General features: G+C 35.0%; 1 protein-coding gene across 9 annotated transcripts in view; it reads left to right on the top strand.

The window, feature by feature from the left end:
• The window catches only part of DGKB (diacylglycerol kinase beta), a 362,621-nt gene that overhangs the window by 122,857 nt on the left and 224,204 nt on the right, over window positions 1-15,560 (top strand). For 5 of the 9 annotated variants that reach the window (XM_074574782.1, XM_074574785.1, XM_074574783.1 and 2 more), the window contains 2 exons: window positions 7,120-7,236; window positions 11,374-11,447. In XM_074574782.1, coding sequence (XP_074430883.1) covers window positions 7,120-7,236; window positions 11,374-11,447 — 191 coding nt within the window. Of the gene's footprint in view, window positions 1-3,429; window positions 3,463-7,119; window positions 7,237-11,373; window positions 11,448-15,560 lie in introns of all 9 variants that reach the window. The other 4 variants (XM_074574779.1, XM_074574780.1, XM_074574778.1 and 1 more) reach the window with 1 other exon arrangement.

Here is a 15,560-nt window from a genome sequence, read left to right as displayed (position 1 = left end):
TTCATATATATATGTATAATATATATATTTGTGTATATAATTTTCCTATATACATCTAATATAAAATACAATCATAAGTCAAATTCACTTGACCACATTTTAAAATGTAAATGGCTGTTTATTTTGGTGGAGGAAACAGATGTATCTGATTTAGGTTGGGTTTGAGTTGGTTTGGCATTTCATTATACAAGGTCATAAATGTTCAAAAGTCTTTTGTTTATAGCTAGTTCTATTTAGGTAAGTAAAACAATATACACAACAGATTACAAATGTTTTAGCTAAGCAATGTGTCTTGTGCAACTAAACAATATACGTTATGATCTGTAGCTTCAAACTTTTGTGTAAATATAGCAAGTGTGTTGAGATGCTGGCAAAAAGTAATACATAATTAAAGTTAAAAATATTGTACAAGAATTTTCTTTGGCTGTCAGTATTTAGAAAGACTAGAAAGACTAGATAGCTAATGGCTGTGTTATAATTGTAGTCTAGTTCAATAGATATTTTTCCATGTCTGATAATATGTTTCACAAATACTGTTTTCCTGTGAGGTAGATAAATGTTACTCACATAGGAAAGCAGAGATGTAGAGAGAGAAAAAGAGAATTAGCAGTTGCTGGTTGAAGAATGAGCTTTCTAATCCCCTTTCTAGTTGAAATCCTAAAATGATTCTTCTCTTTTTATTATAGTAGAGATCAGGTATAACTCAGTTGAATCCAAGCTCAACATGGAGCGCAGAAAGTCAGTGCAGTGTGTAAGCATCTTTATGAGCAACTCGATCCTTTGAAGTTGAGTGTAGCCTTATTCTGAGTTTTTGAACGAAGATACTACAAAAAAAACCCCAGTTATTTGGACATATATTCTTCTCTGGGGAGGGAAATTTAAATCTGGTTGTTGAATATTAGGTAATGACATAGCAATTGATATAGATTTAACAAAAAAAACCAAAACACTTTTTTTCTTTTCAGTTGTCTATCATATTGCAGATTCAGTTCTCTAAGAATCTAAACCAGACTTGAAATATAATGGTGTGCTTATCTACACTAAGAGCTTTTTCATTTCTTTGAAGTCAGAAGGAAATTAATAATTGCCCTGGAGGAAAATGTATCTTCCTAACTAATTATCTGTTCGGCAAACACAGTTCAATGTTAAAATAATAAGATGCTGATAAACTGAAATGGCAGCCATTCAATCATTTTAAGTTATATCTAGTTGCCTGCCCACAACTTATCATGACTGTCTGTCCCTAAGTTTATTTCTTACATCCTCTCCCATCGTACTTTAACATGTTTTTATTTTCAAAATTCTTTTCCAACTCTTTTGTCTTTCTTAGATGATATATATAATTCCCAGCTATAGCCCAAGTTAATTTTAGGTTGCAAACTAAATTGAAAGTCTTGGGCCCTACACTTGGTGCATGTTGATGCATATATTGAATGGGTACAACATGTAAGGCAAGTTATCTTCAGCCAACTAAATGAAGTAAGGCCGACATGCTAAATGAGAAATACTCGATTGTGATTTTGATCTTAATTAAGACATATTAAACAATTAACGCAAAGTATATATATAAAATTACCGTGTAGCGATTACTTCTTCAGAACAGTCTTGTGGTTAGTTATTTTGGAAGGTATTCTCAAATGACATTGTCTGTATTCCAGCCTTGTCTTTTTCCACATATGTTTGCTACTAGTAATATGGGTGACAAAATAACTCCTCCTGATTCACATAAAGTGAGGTGTGTTTTGGGGGGGGTTTAGATGTTGGTTTTGTGTTGTTTTTTTTGCTGCAAAGGTTTCTATCAAGGCGGCTCCAAGATAAATTAGAAGCCTTACCTTTCCTTTACAGTGTGGGCATGTACAGCTCACTGAGCAGTATTTTTGCCAGTGAATTGTTCACTGATCTTGTTCACAGGATGACTTTTAGCTTCAGCCCATGGATGTAGAGCATTGTGCTATGCCTCTGTGACCTTTCAAGGCATCATGTTGTGGTATCTGAGTATTGGCCCTTCTGATTTCGTACGTACACAGGGTTAGAGCTGGAACTGTGGAGAAAATTTTATAAAGTAAATTTTCAAAACACTTTAGCACATCTAAGTCATAGTTAGTTGTATGTGGTATCTAATAGATATTACAGATAGCTTGTTCTCCAGGTTTTGGAGATGGTGGCTTTTTTGCAGTTTTCAGAGTATCTAAATCTTTGATTCTTTTTGGTTATTGTGTAACTCTGGACAGAAATTGCATCCCTTGGAGATCCCATGTCATTAAACAACATAGCTCTAAGGAATCATGGAGGAACCTTCCTCCAAGTTCCTTTAAAAAAACCCAAAGCGTCAGTTTGGTATTCAAGTCACACACTTAAACTTCTATGGCCTTCATTCTGCAAACATCTGAGGATACCTTTACACAGTATTCCATGCATTCCATCTGATCTTCCATGACCAGGTTCCTCTGATCAATGTCTTTCAAGCTTCAGAGTTCTAAAATAAGATATTTTTTTTTATAACTGTTTCAGTTTATGCGTATTAGCATAGAATTTGGTTCTCTCCTTATGCACTCCCATCCCCAAGTTGAGCTTTAGGCTCTATCCCTCATCTTGAAAGCATATGGTATAGAAGAGATAATTATCATACAGAAGGAATCTCAAATTTTCAGTAGTTATTTGACAAACTGTGTAATGGTATTAACCATTCACTAATGGCTTTACAATCCTATTTGAAGTATAAATAAATTGTTGTTTAATGTATAAAATAAATTGATTTAGATAATCTCAGCTATGTAAGAAATAATCCAGAAAAATATATTTACACTTATTGATTAAGAGACAAGGTGAGAAAAAGCAATTTATGCTGCGTTGGCACTGGATTCTATGTTAGCAGTTAAAATGTAAAGAGGTAACTATTTAGTAAGCCATTAGTTACTTCATCTGTTTTCTTGTAATAGCTTTGATAGAGTATGATATTTCTAAATGTCAGTGGAAAAGGAAAAGACTGTACTTCTATATAAAGGAAGAGTAGAAATACTTTTTGAGGATGAATGTTATACAGCTTGTCAGTTGTAGTCGAAGAAAGCTTTTTAAATAAGATTCCTCACTTTGGATGAGGAGTTAAAGACTTGGAAGATAAAATAAAAAGAATACTCCCCACGTATCAAGTAGTTCTTTTCACTATTCAAAAGAATATAGTCCTCAGGTTTTCTAATATTTTTAGCTGGTGATAAAATGATCCCACACATACTTCCCAGAATATAAATTATATAATATGACAGCCAAAACGTTGGGGGAGTACAGTTGTGCAAATGTGTAAAAAAGCGCCGCGTACGTTTGTTGTTAAGTACAACTGTTGCAAGGTAACATTCCTCATGAGCTTCTCTCCATGGCCCTTGCCGTCCCAGCTGTTCGGTGTTGCAGCCTAATGTTCTCTTTTTCCAACAGACGCTACCCACTTTAGGAGGTTTGCTCCCTGAGGTGCGTAACGGGAGGCATCCATGTACGCACGAGTACTAACAGATCGTGATATTGTATATTCTTCTTGCTATAAAAGTGCATTTTGGGGCTGAACTAAAAATCTAAATATGGTATTCTGTGTTGTAATTTGAAAGGCCTTGTCTTATTTATCAATTCTTTTTTATTATTTGGATGGATAAGGGATAGATACAATTGAATAGTTCCTATCTGACAGTGATCTCTCTGGAGCAATACTTGAACGATAGAAGCTCCAGTTAATGGACACTGACTTCAGAGTGAAAGTTCAAGGGAAGAAAAAAGGCATGAGAAAAAAGGCATGAGAGGTGCAAAAATGGGTGGAAAATTTTTTTCTTGTGGTAAGTACTATTTGGAAAGGTATGTGCTGTGGCACATACCAAAAGAACAGAAAAGCTTGATTCTTTGAGCCATCAAAATGTACAATAGCTTTTAAAATGCTGTATTCAGTACCTCTATCAACCTCATGCATGTCCACTAAACAAAATGGTTCATAGATACGTTTATCATTTTGTATGCTTTAATTAACAAGATATTAAATACAGTACAACTGTTGTAGAAATGTTTCTTACTTGCCAAATAAATTTTTGCATTTTGTAAAACCATTTATTCAATGCATGTCGAATTTGACTTAACACTGCTAGAATTTGTAGGCTATTATCCACAGATGATTTTATTAAACTGTTATTATCTCATTAAAAAATTACACTGTTTAGTTCCTGACACTCTCGGATAGCATAGTAATGTTATAGTTCCTGAAAGAAAGTTATTCAAACAGTCATGTACAACTGGATTAGAAAGACAGCTTTCTATTTCATATATAAAACAAAGTATCTGGGCAAGAACATTTTAAAGATTTTTTTTTTTTTTTTAAAATGAAATGGTAAATCTTTTTTGTGTTCCATTAATAGATTTATTCAGTAAAATTAAGATACACATCATTATATTATTTCATACAAACTATAAGTTAGATCCTTGCTGGTGTGACACGTTTCTAAAAATTACAGGACTTATAACTCTAGGAAATCTAGAATCTTCTATCAGCTTCTTCAGAAACATTTCAGAGAGCACTATTGGCACAGGTAGTGACATGTATTGTATGCATATAAGATGCGTGCTACCAAATACTTTATTTGTACTTTCTTCAAAAGTCATCATTGAAGGAAGCAGACCTTCGATTATAATGAGGTCAGGTATCCATATTTGATTTTTTAAATAACATTCTAGACAACTCAGTATCATTAATATACTTTTTGCTTCATATTGTATGAGGTGTATGGCCTAATCTTGTGTAGTCACTGCTTAGGAGAAGCTGTCTTTGTCTGTGAGTCAAGCAATTGTTTTACTTATGGGACAGGTAATACAAATTGGAAAAGCAATGCTGCTAATGCAGCAGTCACAGAGCCAGGGCCAGCTGAGGGTATTTGTATTGCTGTGTCTATATCATGCTGGAACAAAAAAAACGATATCCAAAACTTTGCTTGAGGTAATTGTTACTGCATTTTGCTTGTAAGTGATTGATAACAGCCATTTGGGGTACTGTAGTAAGCATCCTTTATGTAAAGAGAGTTCTCAGCAGTGTATAAATACTTTTCCTCTAAGTAATAGCATGATATAAGCAAGATTTTTAGTGCGACACTTCATAAGTAGGCCTCTTTTGAACAGTGGGTTTTTTAACCTCCCTAAATGCACATACTCAGTGTACTGGATCTGTTCCTTACTGTTACCTGCGTTCCTGATGTCTGATTTTTTTTTTGAAGATGTTTCAGTATCCAAGAGCCAGATTTGGCCGTAGTATAAAATCCTGTTTAACATGGTATGCTTACTTTTTGTAAAATGTAGTGACTTTTAACGGTGGTTATTTGCAAAATTGTTTAAAACCCCAAAGCTGCTCCTTATATATGTAATGAAGTGTGAAGAATCCTTCATACTAAAGTTACTTACTCTCTATCCTTGGCACTAACCAATACCATTGTGCATTAATGTTTTTTGTTAGTTCACAAATGTTATTCAGTTTGGATGCCTCATCCTAGTTCTAGTTTCTAAGAAGTCATCAAATAACGAAGTGCAGAGTCAGTGATTTCTTAGGCACTAATATGGACAGTGTTTGTCTGTGTTTTGAAGGTTAAAGCTGAAGTGAATAGCTCTAATTGCTTTTACTGTTTTGTGTTTAAAGCAATGACGTTGTAGTCTAGACTCTTGGACCTCCTTTTGAGCTGATCAAGTTACTTCAATCAACTAACCTTCTAGGGATCTCACTGTGTATGGGAAATAGTGTAGACGCCACTTTTTTCTTTTTTTCTTCTGTGGCGTAAGTTTGTCAGTCCTTTTATAGGAAACGTGATCATATTGCCACCATTCACCAAAGCATTTGGTTACCCAAAGCAGCCTGGGATGACTTGGACCACTCTTTGCATCAGGACTAGATTGAGGCTGTGTCAGCCTCAAATTTTAAGGGTACTAAAGATGGTATAAAAACAGTGGTGGTCCATGTCTGCATTAGAAGGCAGCGTATTAACCTGGGAGTTATTCCCTTCCTGCTACAGAATCTGTGTCAATGTTTCTTACCAGTTTAAACTGCTCCAGAAAGAGTGGCATGGATTAATTGCTAATGCAATCCCTAAGGCCTTATCAGAGGTAGCACAGAGATGGGTTTGGCCTGGTATGGAACAGAAATGGTAACATTTAATGAACTGATTACTGAGTGCAGTTGCAGGGGGTGCAACAGTGTCCTTCATGCTCCTTTGTAGTGCAGCAGCTTTGTGCCAGCCCATTCCCCTGACTAGTTTAAAGCCTCCTTGCACTTGTGAAGTGAGGAGAGTGACTGGGGTGCAGTCGGGATTGGGGACACTGACTCTATTTGATAAACATCTGCTGCCTTAATTTGTGGTGCATTTTTGGACAACGTAAAAGGACATGCTGGGTGCAGTTTATAAATAGGATAAATGAAATACAAAGAGCAAGGACTTTTTTCAGTTCTCTGAAATGACCTGACTACAGTTCAAAATATAATTACGGCAACATACTTCTGAGCTTTCCTCTTTCAAATAACCATCTGATTGTGCTGTGTATCAGCATCAAAAGTTGCCAGTGGCTTTGAATCTGATGTAGATTCTGGTTTCTTTCTGATACAAAATACAAATTTTATAAAAAGCCACTCAGACAATTGACTATGGTACATTTAGGATAGGTATATTTTGCCAAAGTGCTTAAGTACTCTTGAAGCATCCAACCTCTGCTAGCAGTTAGGATGTCATTTTGATAAATTACTGATCTCTTATCAATGTGCTTATTAAGCGATCAAGTATTTTGTATGATCGGCTTTCAAGTTTCAGAATGCCATCCCGGCAATGTCGGATTATCTTTTCACATCATTGCATTAATTTGTGTTGTGACTGCACACTTTTCATCCATCTATTGCCTAGTCATTATGGAATGTCCAGGCACATAGATAGATGTTATGTGAAGTGGCCAGACATTGTGTAATAACTTGACTGAGATATCATTTTCATTAAAGCAGAATCTGACATTACTCTCTAGTCAAAAAACAACTTTGTGGAGGCACAGTCTCAGTTACAGTTGTATAGCATTATACAATGTGTTAAAATATTCCATTTTCTCCTTTTCTCTTCCTTTTTCAAGGAAAGACAGGCAACAGTGAAAAAAGAAAAGAGTTGCCCCCAGCAGATGAACAAACTGGGAGAGCGGAACAAAATGCAAAGAGCGAATTCCGTCACCGTAGATGGACAAGGTCTTCAGGTGTGATTATTGTTATTTTAATTTTAAGAAGATCCTTGTAGGTATGAAGACAATGATAGAATCTTTAATGTGAAATATATCCTATACATTCACTCTTCTAATATTTCACTTCTACATATTTAAAAATGCAATAGGTAAATTCTTCCATCTGTACAGGAATGCTGCGGTGCAAATCTGCATCTCGTGTGCTTGGTAGGATTTCCTAAGACATTAAGGAGGAGGGAAAACTAGCCCTAAAACAGCTATATTGTGGGGTGAAGTTGAACATATATGATGCTGCTTTATTTCCTCTGGAGTTAAATGATGTGCATGATAACATCGTGATAATCATTTAATACACATAGTTGACTGTTCTCTGTATCTTTTGATGTGTTGCAGTTGAGGGTTCAGTAAAATGTAAAAGATTCCATTACCATATATCAAATGCTGTATAGCTCATAATTATTTCATGATATACTTTATTGTGTCAGGACGGAAATGCTTATTTTATTGTTTCATCTTTTTAGGTTAGTGACACATTCTTATTATGACAACTCAAAGAAAAGGGAGAAAAAAAAACAAACAAAAAACAAACCTTAAAACCTATGCAGTCACCTGGCTGCTCCATTGATGGTCTAGTAGGATATTACAGTGATCATTATCCATGGCTTTCAAGGTTCTCTTCCTGTACTTACCATCCTCATAGGCTGCATTGCTATCTGGATCATCTGTGACAGAGCATGAAGCAAAAAGCCGAGAGTATTCATCAACAGAAAGCTCAAGTTCTGTCGATTCCATCTCAGTATGACTAATAAACCAGTGCTAAAGGAAGCCCACAGAGTTTTCTAGCTTTTGGATGATATCCATGCAATTCCAGTGAGCTCAACTGCTCTAGATACAGGAGCATCTTTGGCATCTCCTTTCAGTAGCAGTGCCACGTATCATTATGAATTTTGGTTTTACCCCAAGCAGTAGATAGCTTATGCTTATAGTATATTTTCAGGTATTTTTCAAGCCTCTGTTTCCCACTCTGGTCTGTTCAAAATAGCAGAATACTAGCACCACCGACTCTTTCGCTTACAACCTTAAATTATTAAGATTTCTTCTTTCAGATAATTAGGGCATAAATTTTTCTATAAGTTTGTTAGTATGATCCAAAGCTTATGTTCTATCTTCTTTTTCCAAGCCTAGGATTCATCATTACTTTCATTTATTATTGCTTGAGAAGGAGAGAAAGAAACAGTGAGGACTAAGGTCATAGAATAGTTATTGAATGGATTTGAGGTGTTTTCTGAAGTGCTTCGTGTTTTTCTGTAATGCCACATCTATAACGTAGTGCACTATGATGTAATCATAGCGATAACATTAGAAATAATTCTGCAGTAATTTGCTGATTATACTGTGGGGTTTTTTCTCTGTTGGATAAAACTGGTTTCAAGTAACAGGAACCCATCTTAGCACCAACTATTAAATTTTTGATCAGTATCAATAATGATAACCTGATCGTTGTAAGGCTGAGTGGACCTTAAAGGATACCATAGTGAAAGGCTGGGATCAGTGAGATTGCTAGTGTTTTTTTCACTCACAGATTGTATAATTTTGGAACAATTTCCACAATGATGTAAGTGTCCATAAATATAACTGGTAATTAATGTTAGTATTTTGCCTAAAGATAGTCTGGAGCAAAAAATTGCTGTAGCTGACCGAAGTGTACTACTCCAATTCTCCCATATTTAGCCAAAGCATGCTACTCTGATTCTAATACTCTGATTTTGCTGGCATGGTTTCATTTTAACATGATCTTCAGTGAACAAGAAAAGAATTTTTGTGACCTTTTTTTGGAACCTTCTTTATTCAGAAAACTCGATTGTTATGTTAATTGCATTTGTTTATGTTTTAAGTTCCTGAGATAATATATCAAAGATACCCAGCAAATCTTCATACTACTCCTTTGAGACCTCTGTTTTCAGTATGGGAGAAGCTACATAGAATTTATAGAATCACTCCACCACCATTTTTTTAAAAAAAACCCCAAACTTTAAATCACTTGTCCAATAACTTTGTGGAGATTGCCTTTAAATCGTGCTAGATTAGGGTGTGAAAATATTCACCAATTTATTTTAAACCTTTAGTTGCATTGTTTATTATATGGAAAAATCTACATTATCTAGAAAAGTAATTTGGAAAAGCTGTTAGAAATTAATTGAAACTGTCCTTATTTTGGAATTGAGAGGAATACAAACTGGTTATTAAATTTTATTTTTTTCGATGGTCCTAAACCTTCTACTTCTAATAATATGGTTAAGTTTTGAAATAAAAGATTTAAAATAGAAATAAGTTCATCATTTAGCTTTTGTTGAGAAAAGTATCAAGACCAAACCTTCCTTCCATCAGACAGCAGTGAGCAGATAACTTAGTGGCAGTGGAGATCTGCACGACTTAAAGACAATTAATCATAGTTAAGCACATTCATCTTACTTCTTTCTAGCTAACCAGCATAATGATCAGGATTATTATTTCTAATTAGAGGAAGTAATAGATCATGTATAACCTTAGGATGAGTCTCATTAATTAACCTGCGTCCTAAGGGAGTTCAGTAGGTAGTCCATCTCTGTCACAATGAGCACCATTGGTTTACAGTTAGTTCACAGGAACAAACATCATGGGAATTGGCTAAATAACTAAAATTGATTAAAACAGTAGATAAAAATTAAATATATGACAAACTTCACTACATCCTGCGATTTGATATATGTTTCAACATACAGCACTTTACTATAACAACATACTGTGCCAGAATGTGATACTGTGTTGGTTTTATGCTAGGTTTAATTCCACCGAGTTTGCTGGAGTTTTTCGTTATTTGTTGTATATATTGGAGCAGGTTCGGATCCATTGTTTGTGAAGTTATGGATGGAGTTGACACACTAGTGCTTAACACTTCCTCCTAGAAGTGCTTTTAGATAGGACTATATGCCTATGTCTATAGGATGCCTGTAAGACTCCTTAGCTATCATGTTTCTCAAGTTTTGCCTTACATTTATGAAATTACATTTTATGAAATCTTCAGCTGAAAAGATTTTGTTATTTCAGGAATTATGAATAAGGATTTGGTGCTAGAGCTTTCAATGTATCATTTTGAAACAGACAGTCTAAGCTTCGTCTCTGAAGTTGTTAGTGCATGACTTTGGAGATATTGGCTTTGAACTCTTCATATACTTTTAAACATTCTAGAATTGATATATGTCTAAAAGTGATAATTTTAAATATGTACAGTCTAACTTTATGGTTTAAAAACAGATATTAGAGAGAGATCATCTGATCTAATTTTTTTATGTTCTTCAAGTCTACGGAGCAAAGGCAGTGAACACCCACGTCTTAAACTATCTGAATGTGCAGACTAATACTGCTACTTTGAAGGAGGGTGTTAGTTTGGGAAGCTAAACATTAATGTGAACATGTAAAACATTCCATGCACAAAAGAATTAAAACACATGATAGAAGTCATTGTTTCTTCCACTATATCCTCCTCTCCATTCTTTTCCTCAGGCTTGTCCTTCTTCCATGTGTTTTCTCCTTTACTTTTTAAATTTTTTCAGCTTTCTAAGGTGTTTAAAGCAACTAATTATTGTTGCATTTCTTAAATGTTAAGAGGTGTGTGATTTCATACTGTATTAAATATTGCAGGTTTCTGTTATTTAAAAAAAAAAAAGAATGAATTTTTCTGTCAAGTTTAAAATTTCATATAGCTATATTTGACCTTCATAATACAGTGTCATTTCTCACTACAGCTTCTTCATAGCTTTTTCCATAGGAAATTACTGTCAGGATCAGTCATGCATTTCTTGCATTTAAAGTTTTCTTCTCTATTAATGGATGTAACCTATATATATCAATATTGCAATGGAATTGTAGGTTAAAATGGCATTGCAGCTGTAAGACAGACAGCTAGCATTTAAAAAAAAACCAAACAAAACACTTGCAATTTTGTGGCAAATTAATGAAGTAAGGATTATTGCAAATTATGGAATTGCTTCCAGCTGGATTACATAGCATAACATAGAGTTTGCATTAAGCTTTTTGTTTTCTGTCTACTATAGGAAAAAATGAATGCAACACACAGCATTAATGAGTGGCTGTGTTATTCCCTTCTTTTAGATCACTCCAGTTCCAGGCACTCATCCACTTTTAGTTTTTGTCAATCCTAAAAGTGGTGGGAAACAAGGAGAAAGGTAAGGTTTTATCTTTTTTTCTTTTTTTCTCCCTCTCTTTCTCTATGCTGATCTCTGTGACATGTTTAAAAATGAGTGTTAAAAGTTTGTATATGAAAAGAAATCCAACATTCTATACTGTTATGTCTCGCACATGAACATCCCATTGCTCTGTTTAGAAGAGGTGCGCACTAGCATGTAGTTATACATTCTGCAGTTAAAAACGAGAATGAGTTTGATAGAACACTTTTGTTTCACATCAGAAAAAGTAGCTATGATCAGTGTATGGTTTCGTGTGATTTGCATGAAGATGTGAGTTGCTATATTTTCCATTGCAACTTTGAAGTTATAACAGTTTTCTTTTAATCTCTGTAATAATTATGCAGACAGGCCAATAATTTAAATTGGAAACAATATTCCTTTTTCTAATATATGACTGGCCTTTCAAAGATTTAGTGAGTAGACTCTCCATCCTCTTCATAAGATTTCCTACAGTGAAGAAACCTTTTGATTTCTGTAGATAGGAAGCATTCTAACAGTACAGTTATATACTAAAGTCCAATCACACAAACTTTAAAGACATGCTTAATTTTATATATGTCAGCAATTACATTGATTTAAATTCAAAATGCCTCATTTTATGTTCAAATGTTAGTGTATCAGAGACATGATAAAATAGAGGTAAGGAGCATTCTCCTACTAATCTGTCCATCAGTCTCAGGCATAAATACTGAATTAGTTACCCCCTGAGCAGGTTTTTCAGAGTGTACTTCAGAATCACAGACACTAACAATATGGCCATTTTTGATCATCACATAAATCCCCAAATTTTTGTAGCCTTGCGTACCATGTCAGTACCGTAATTTATCCTTCAAGCCTTGAAAAATGTTACAGTCTTTTGGCCAAGATCAGGCTGAAGATGGCACCTATTGATATGGGTGATGTGGGATCCGAAAAGCACAAAAAAAGGGATCCAGTGTGATTCTAAAGCTTGGAGCCAAGCAAGTAAACTGCACGTCGGTCGTCTTTCCCTACCTCTTCCCCACTACCTCCATTAGATTACTTCTTTCAAACAGTGTCCCTTAAAGTAAACTGAGAGAAGGGACAAAATCCTTCAGGGTAGATGTTAGGAGGATTCTCAGAGCTGAAGATTGTGTAGCCAAAACTGCATTCCAAGACCTCTGAGAGAAGAGATTATCATTTAGGAGCGGATTATGTAATCCTTGGACTGGTATACTTAGATGCCAGCAATGCCAACAACGTTAGTTGTGTCAAAGGCAGTTAATGATCTAACAGATTCATTCTAAACAGTTTCAAGAACGTGCTTTTGCAATCACAACAGAGCGATACGAGCCGTCCTGAGCACTCATGTTTCAGACATGGTAGTGGTGTGAGATAGCCCTGGTCTTCTGTGCAGTCAGGGGCATTGTGGAAAGTAATGCACTAGTACTCAGGTTGATTTTTTTTATAGTGCCGATATGAAGTGAGTGGATCTGGGATCCAGTTTGGAATTATATAGGTGAGAGGCAGGTCAGAGAGCTGCACTTACATAGTTAGTTATAACCTGGAAACAATGTAATGAAATGCTGTTTCACAGCTTTCAGTTCCCACCTCGTAATTGGTATCAAGTGTTACTGTCTGAATGAACTTAATGCACGAGGGATGTCATTTAATGTTAGATATTCTCCAGGGTATAAGCAAATTTAAAACCTGATCCCCTTCCCAGGCTCCTATTCCCATGCATGTATTGCAGTCTAACACTTCTCAGTTTATGTTAATGCAACTGTTACTGAGGCCAAGCAGATCACAGGAATGTTTTGAATTTAAAAAATGAACATACACGCTTCATGCACTAACTCCGTTACCTACAAGTGTCATTTCACAATAAAGAGTATAGTATGAGGGCAGCCACCAGCAACTGAGCATAGTGAAGTATGAGAACCCCTTAAGTTGGCTTTGATACCACACAAAATAAAATGTTAAATTGCATACTAATGTACCAAGGTTGCAATCGATATTTCTGTGTTAGGAGAAGTGCATCAGAAGGTTAACTGCATAATCATATAAACATATCTCAAGTCATTCACCAGCAGAAGATTCTATCTCATGATCATATCTAAAACTAGATTCAAAAAGGTTAAAAAAAGTCCACATATGGAGTATCTAATGAGAAGGGGGTTGCCGGTCTTATTAATGTTTCATATCGATACCCGTAACATAAGAAAATTATAAAATAAGGATGTTAAGAGTGCATATTATCTCGAAGATTTAATCTAAGGGATGAAAACATTTTCAGGGAACAATAATATTTAACTTTTTTCCTTTTCCTGGATTTTATCTGGCTGCTCTACAGTCAGTAATCAGAAAGAGAATCTCATATTCCCCACCCCCACTTTTGTGGCAGATATATGTTGTGAAAAGTAAAATCACAGGACATTTGAAGACATAAATAGCTTTGAAAAATGCAGTTATGGTGATTCAAGTCAGGGTTTTTGATTATAGCGATTTTTTTAATCTGCTCAGGTATTGAGAGGCTAGGAGTAGAGGATATGCTGTAACAAAAGTAAGATTTCCACAGCAGTGAGAGGGTAAACACCACCCCCCTTCCCAACCTACTAATTTTTATAGGTGAGAATTTCATTATCTTGACTCATTCAGATTAAGGTGATCTTTTACCGAAAGCTATTCTTCAGTCTTTACTTTGGATTTTCTGTGTCTGACAGATCACGATGAATGAAGTTATGATTTCTAATTGACTTTCATTGAACACAGAAAGGTTATTGCAGATACTGTCAAGACTCCAGTGTTCCCACAGTTCCCCGTATGAGATTTTATGCCTTGCCATATGGTAACTCAGCCCATTTCATTGCCCTTAGACTTGAAGAGAGTGCACGCATCCATCTGACAACCAGTTGAATAAATGCACTCCCCCAATAATACTCTGTCATTTCCTTTTGTATTTTGCATTTTTTTTCAAATCTCTCAAATATGAAGGAAAATAACTGAGGATCACTTTAAGGTAAAAAAAGTTAGGTGCTTTAGTTTTGTTTTTTGAATGTTAGAACAGAGAAGTGGTGGGAAACAAATGGACATATAGAAAAAGGGCATTCAGAACACAAAAATACTTTCTCTACAACCATATTGAATTACCTTATCAATACGTTTTAAAACTTCAATCCTTTTAGGGAGCCAAAGTTTTGAAAAATGTGTAGTGATAAAAATCATGTTATACTTGAATAATTTTCTCTTTTAAAAACCAATGCTATGACTTTCAGATATAATTGCAAAATAAATAACTATGAAAATAACCTGGTTATACTTTCTTCTCAATGGAGAGATTAATACTTATTGCCTGTCACCTGAAACACAAATGCATTTACAGTTATGTGGACTTAAATTATTTAGTCCAATGGATAATACATATGTTAATAATAAAATAGACCAAAAACGTAATTCAATGTTTATTAAGAAGAAAGTAGCAAATTTGAATTAAAGTTGATGAAGCCTTTCACACACCAAAAATAGATTTTAATTAAGCGTGAGACTGGGTAGGAGTTCAGGAAACCCAGTCAGGTGTCTTCCTCAGGCTATATCACACTGTAACATGTTTTCAGTGATTGTGCATAAAATGGACAGGTGTGGTTAATTTAATCAGAAAAAAATTACAGTACATCTATTTCATCCTAGTGGTGTTTAACATCTGACTAATCAAGACAACAGCTTTTGATGGTCTGTGAATAGAATGTATATATTTAGTACCTCGTTGACAAAATAGTTTTTCTCAACAGAAAAAATATACAATAAGCATGTAGTGCTTCTAAAGGTTGTTATTGTTAAGGGTAATGCTTCTCACATAAGAGTTCTAAATCATGATGTTGTTTTGCCATACTCATTACTTTGTTTTTCACTTCCCCATTTTCCAATTTATTTCCCTGACCAGCAGGTGAGTTTAAACAATTGTTTCCTTGACAAATGTGCGGTTGGATGCACTGGAGATCAGCTTCCGTACGCTGACGTTTCCTGCTGACTCCACGTTCAGTGTCTATGCAGCACAGGTTGATGATGTCTTTGACCTTTGTTGTTTTCGAATAACTTTGGTTCAGAGTAGCTCTTCCCTCTTATCTCCTGATTAAT

Source organism: Larus michahellis, chromosome 2, assembly GCF_964199755.1.
Source record: "Larus michahellis chromosome 2, bLarMic1.1, whole genome shotgun sequence".
Lineage (NCBI taxonomy): Eukaryota > Metazoa > Chordata > Aves > Charadriiformes > Laridae > Larus > Larus michahellis.
Note: the sequence above shows the minus strand (reverse complement) of the source record. Positions and strands in the feature narration are given on the sequence as shown.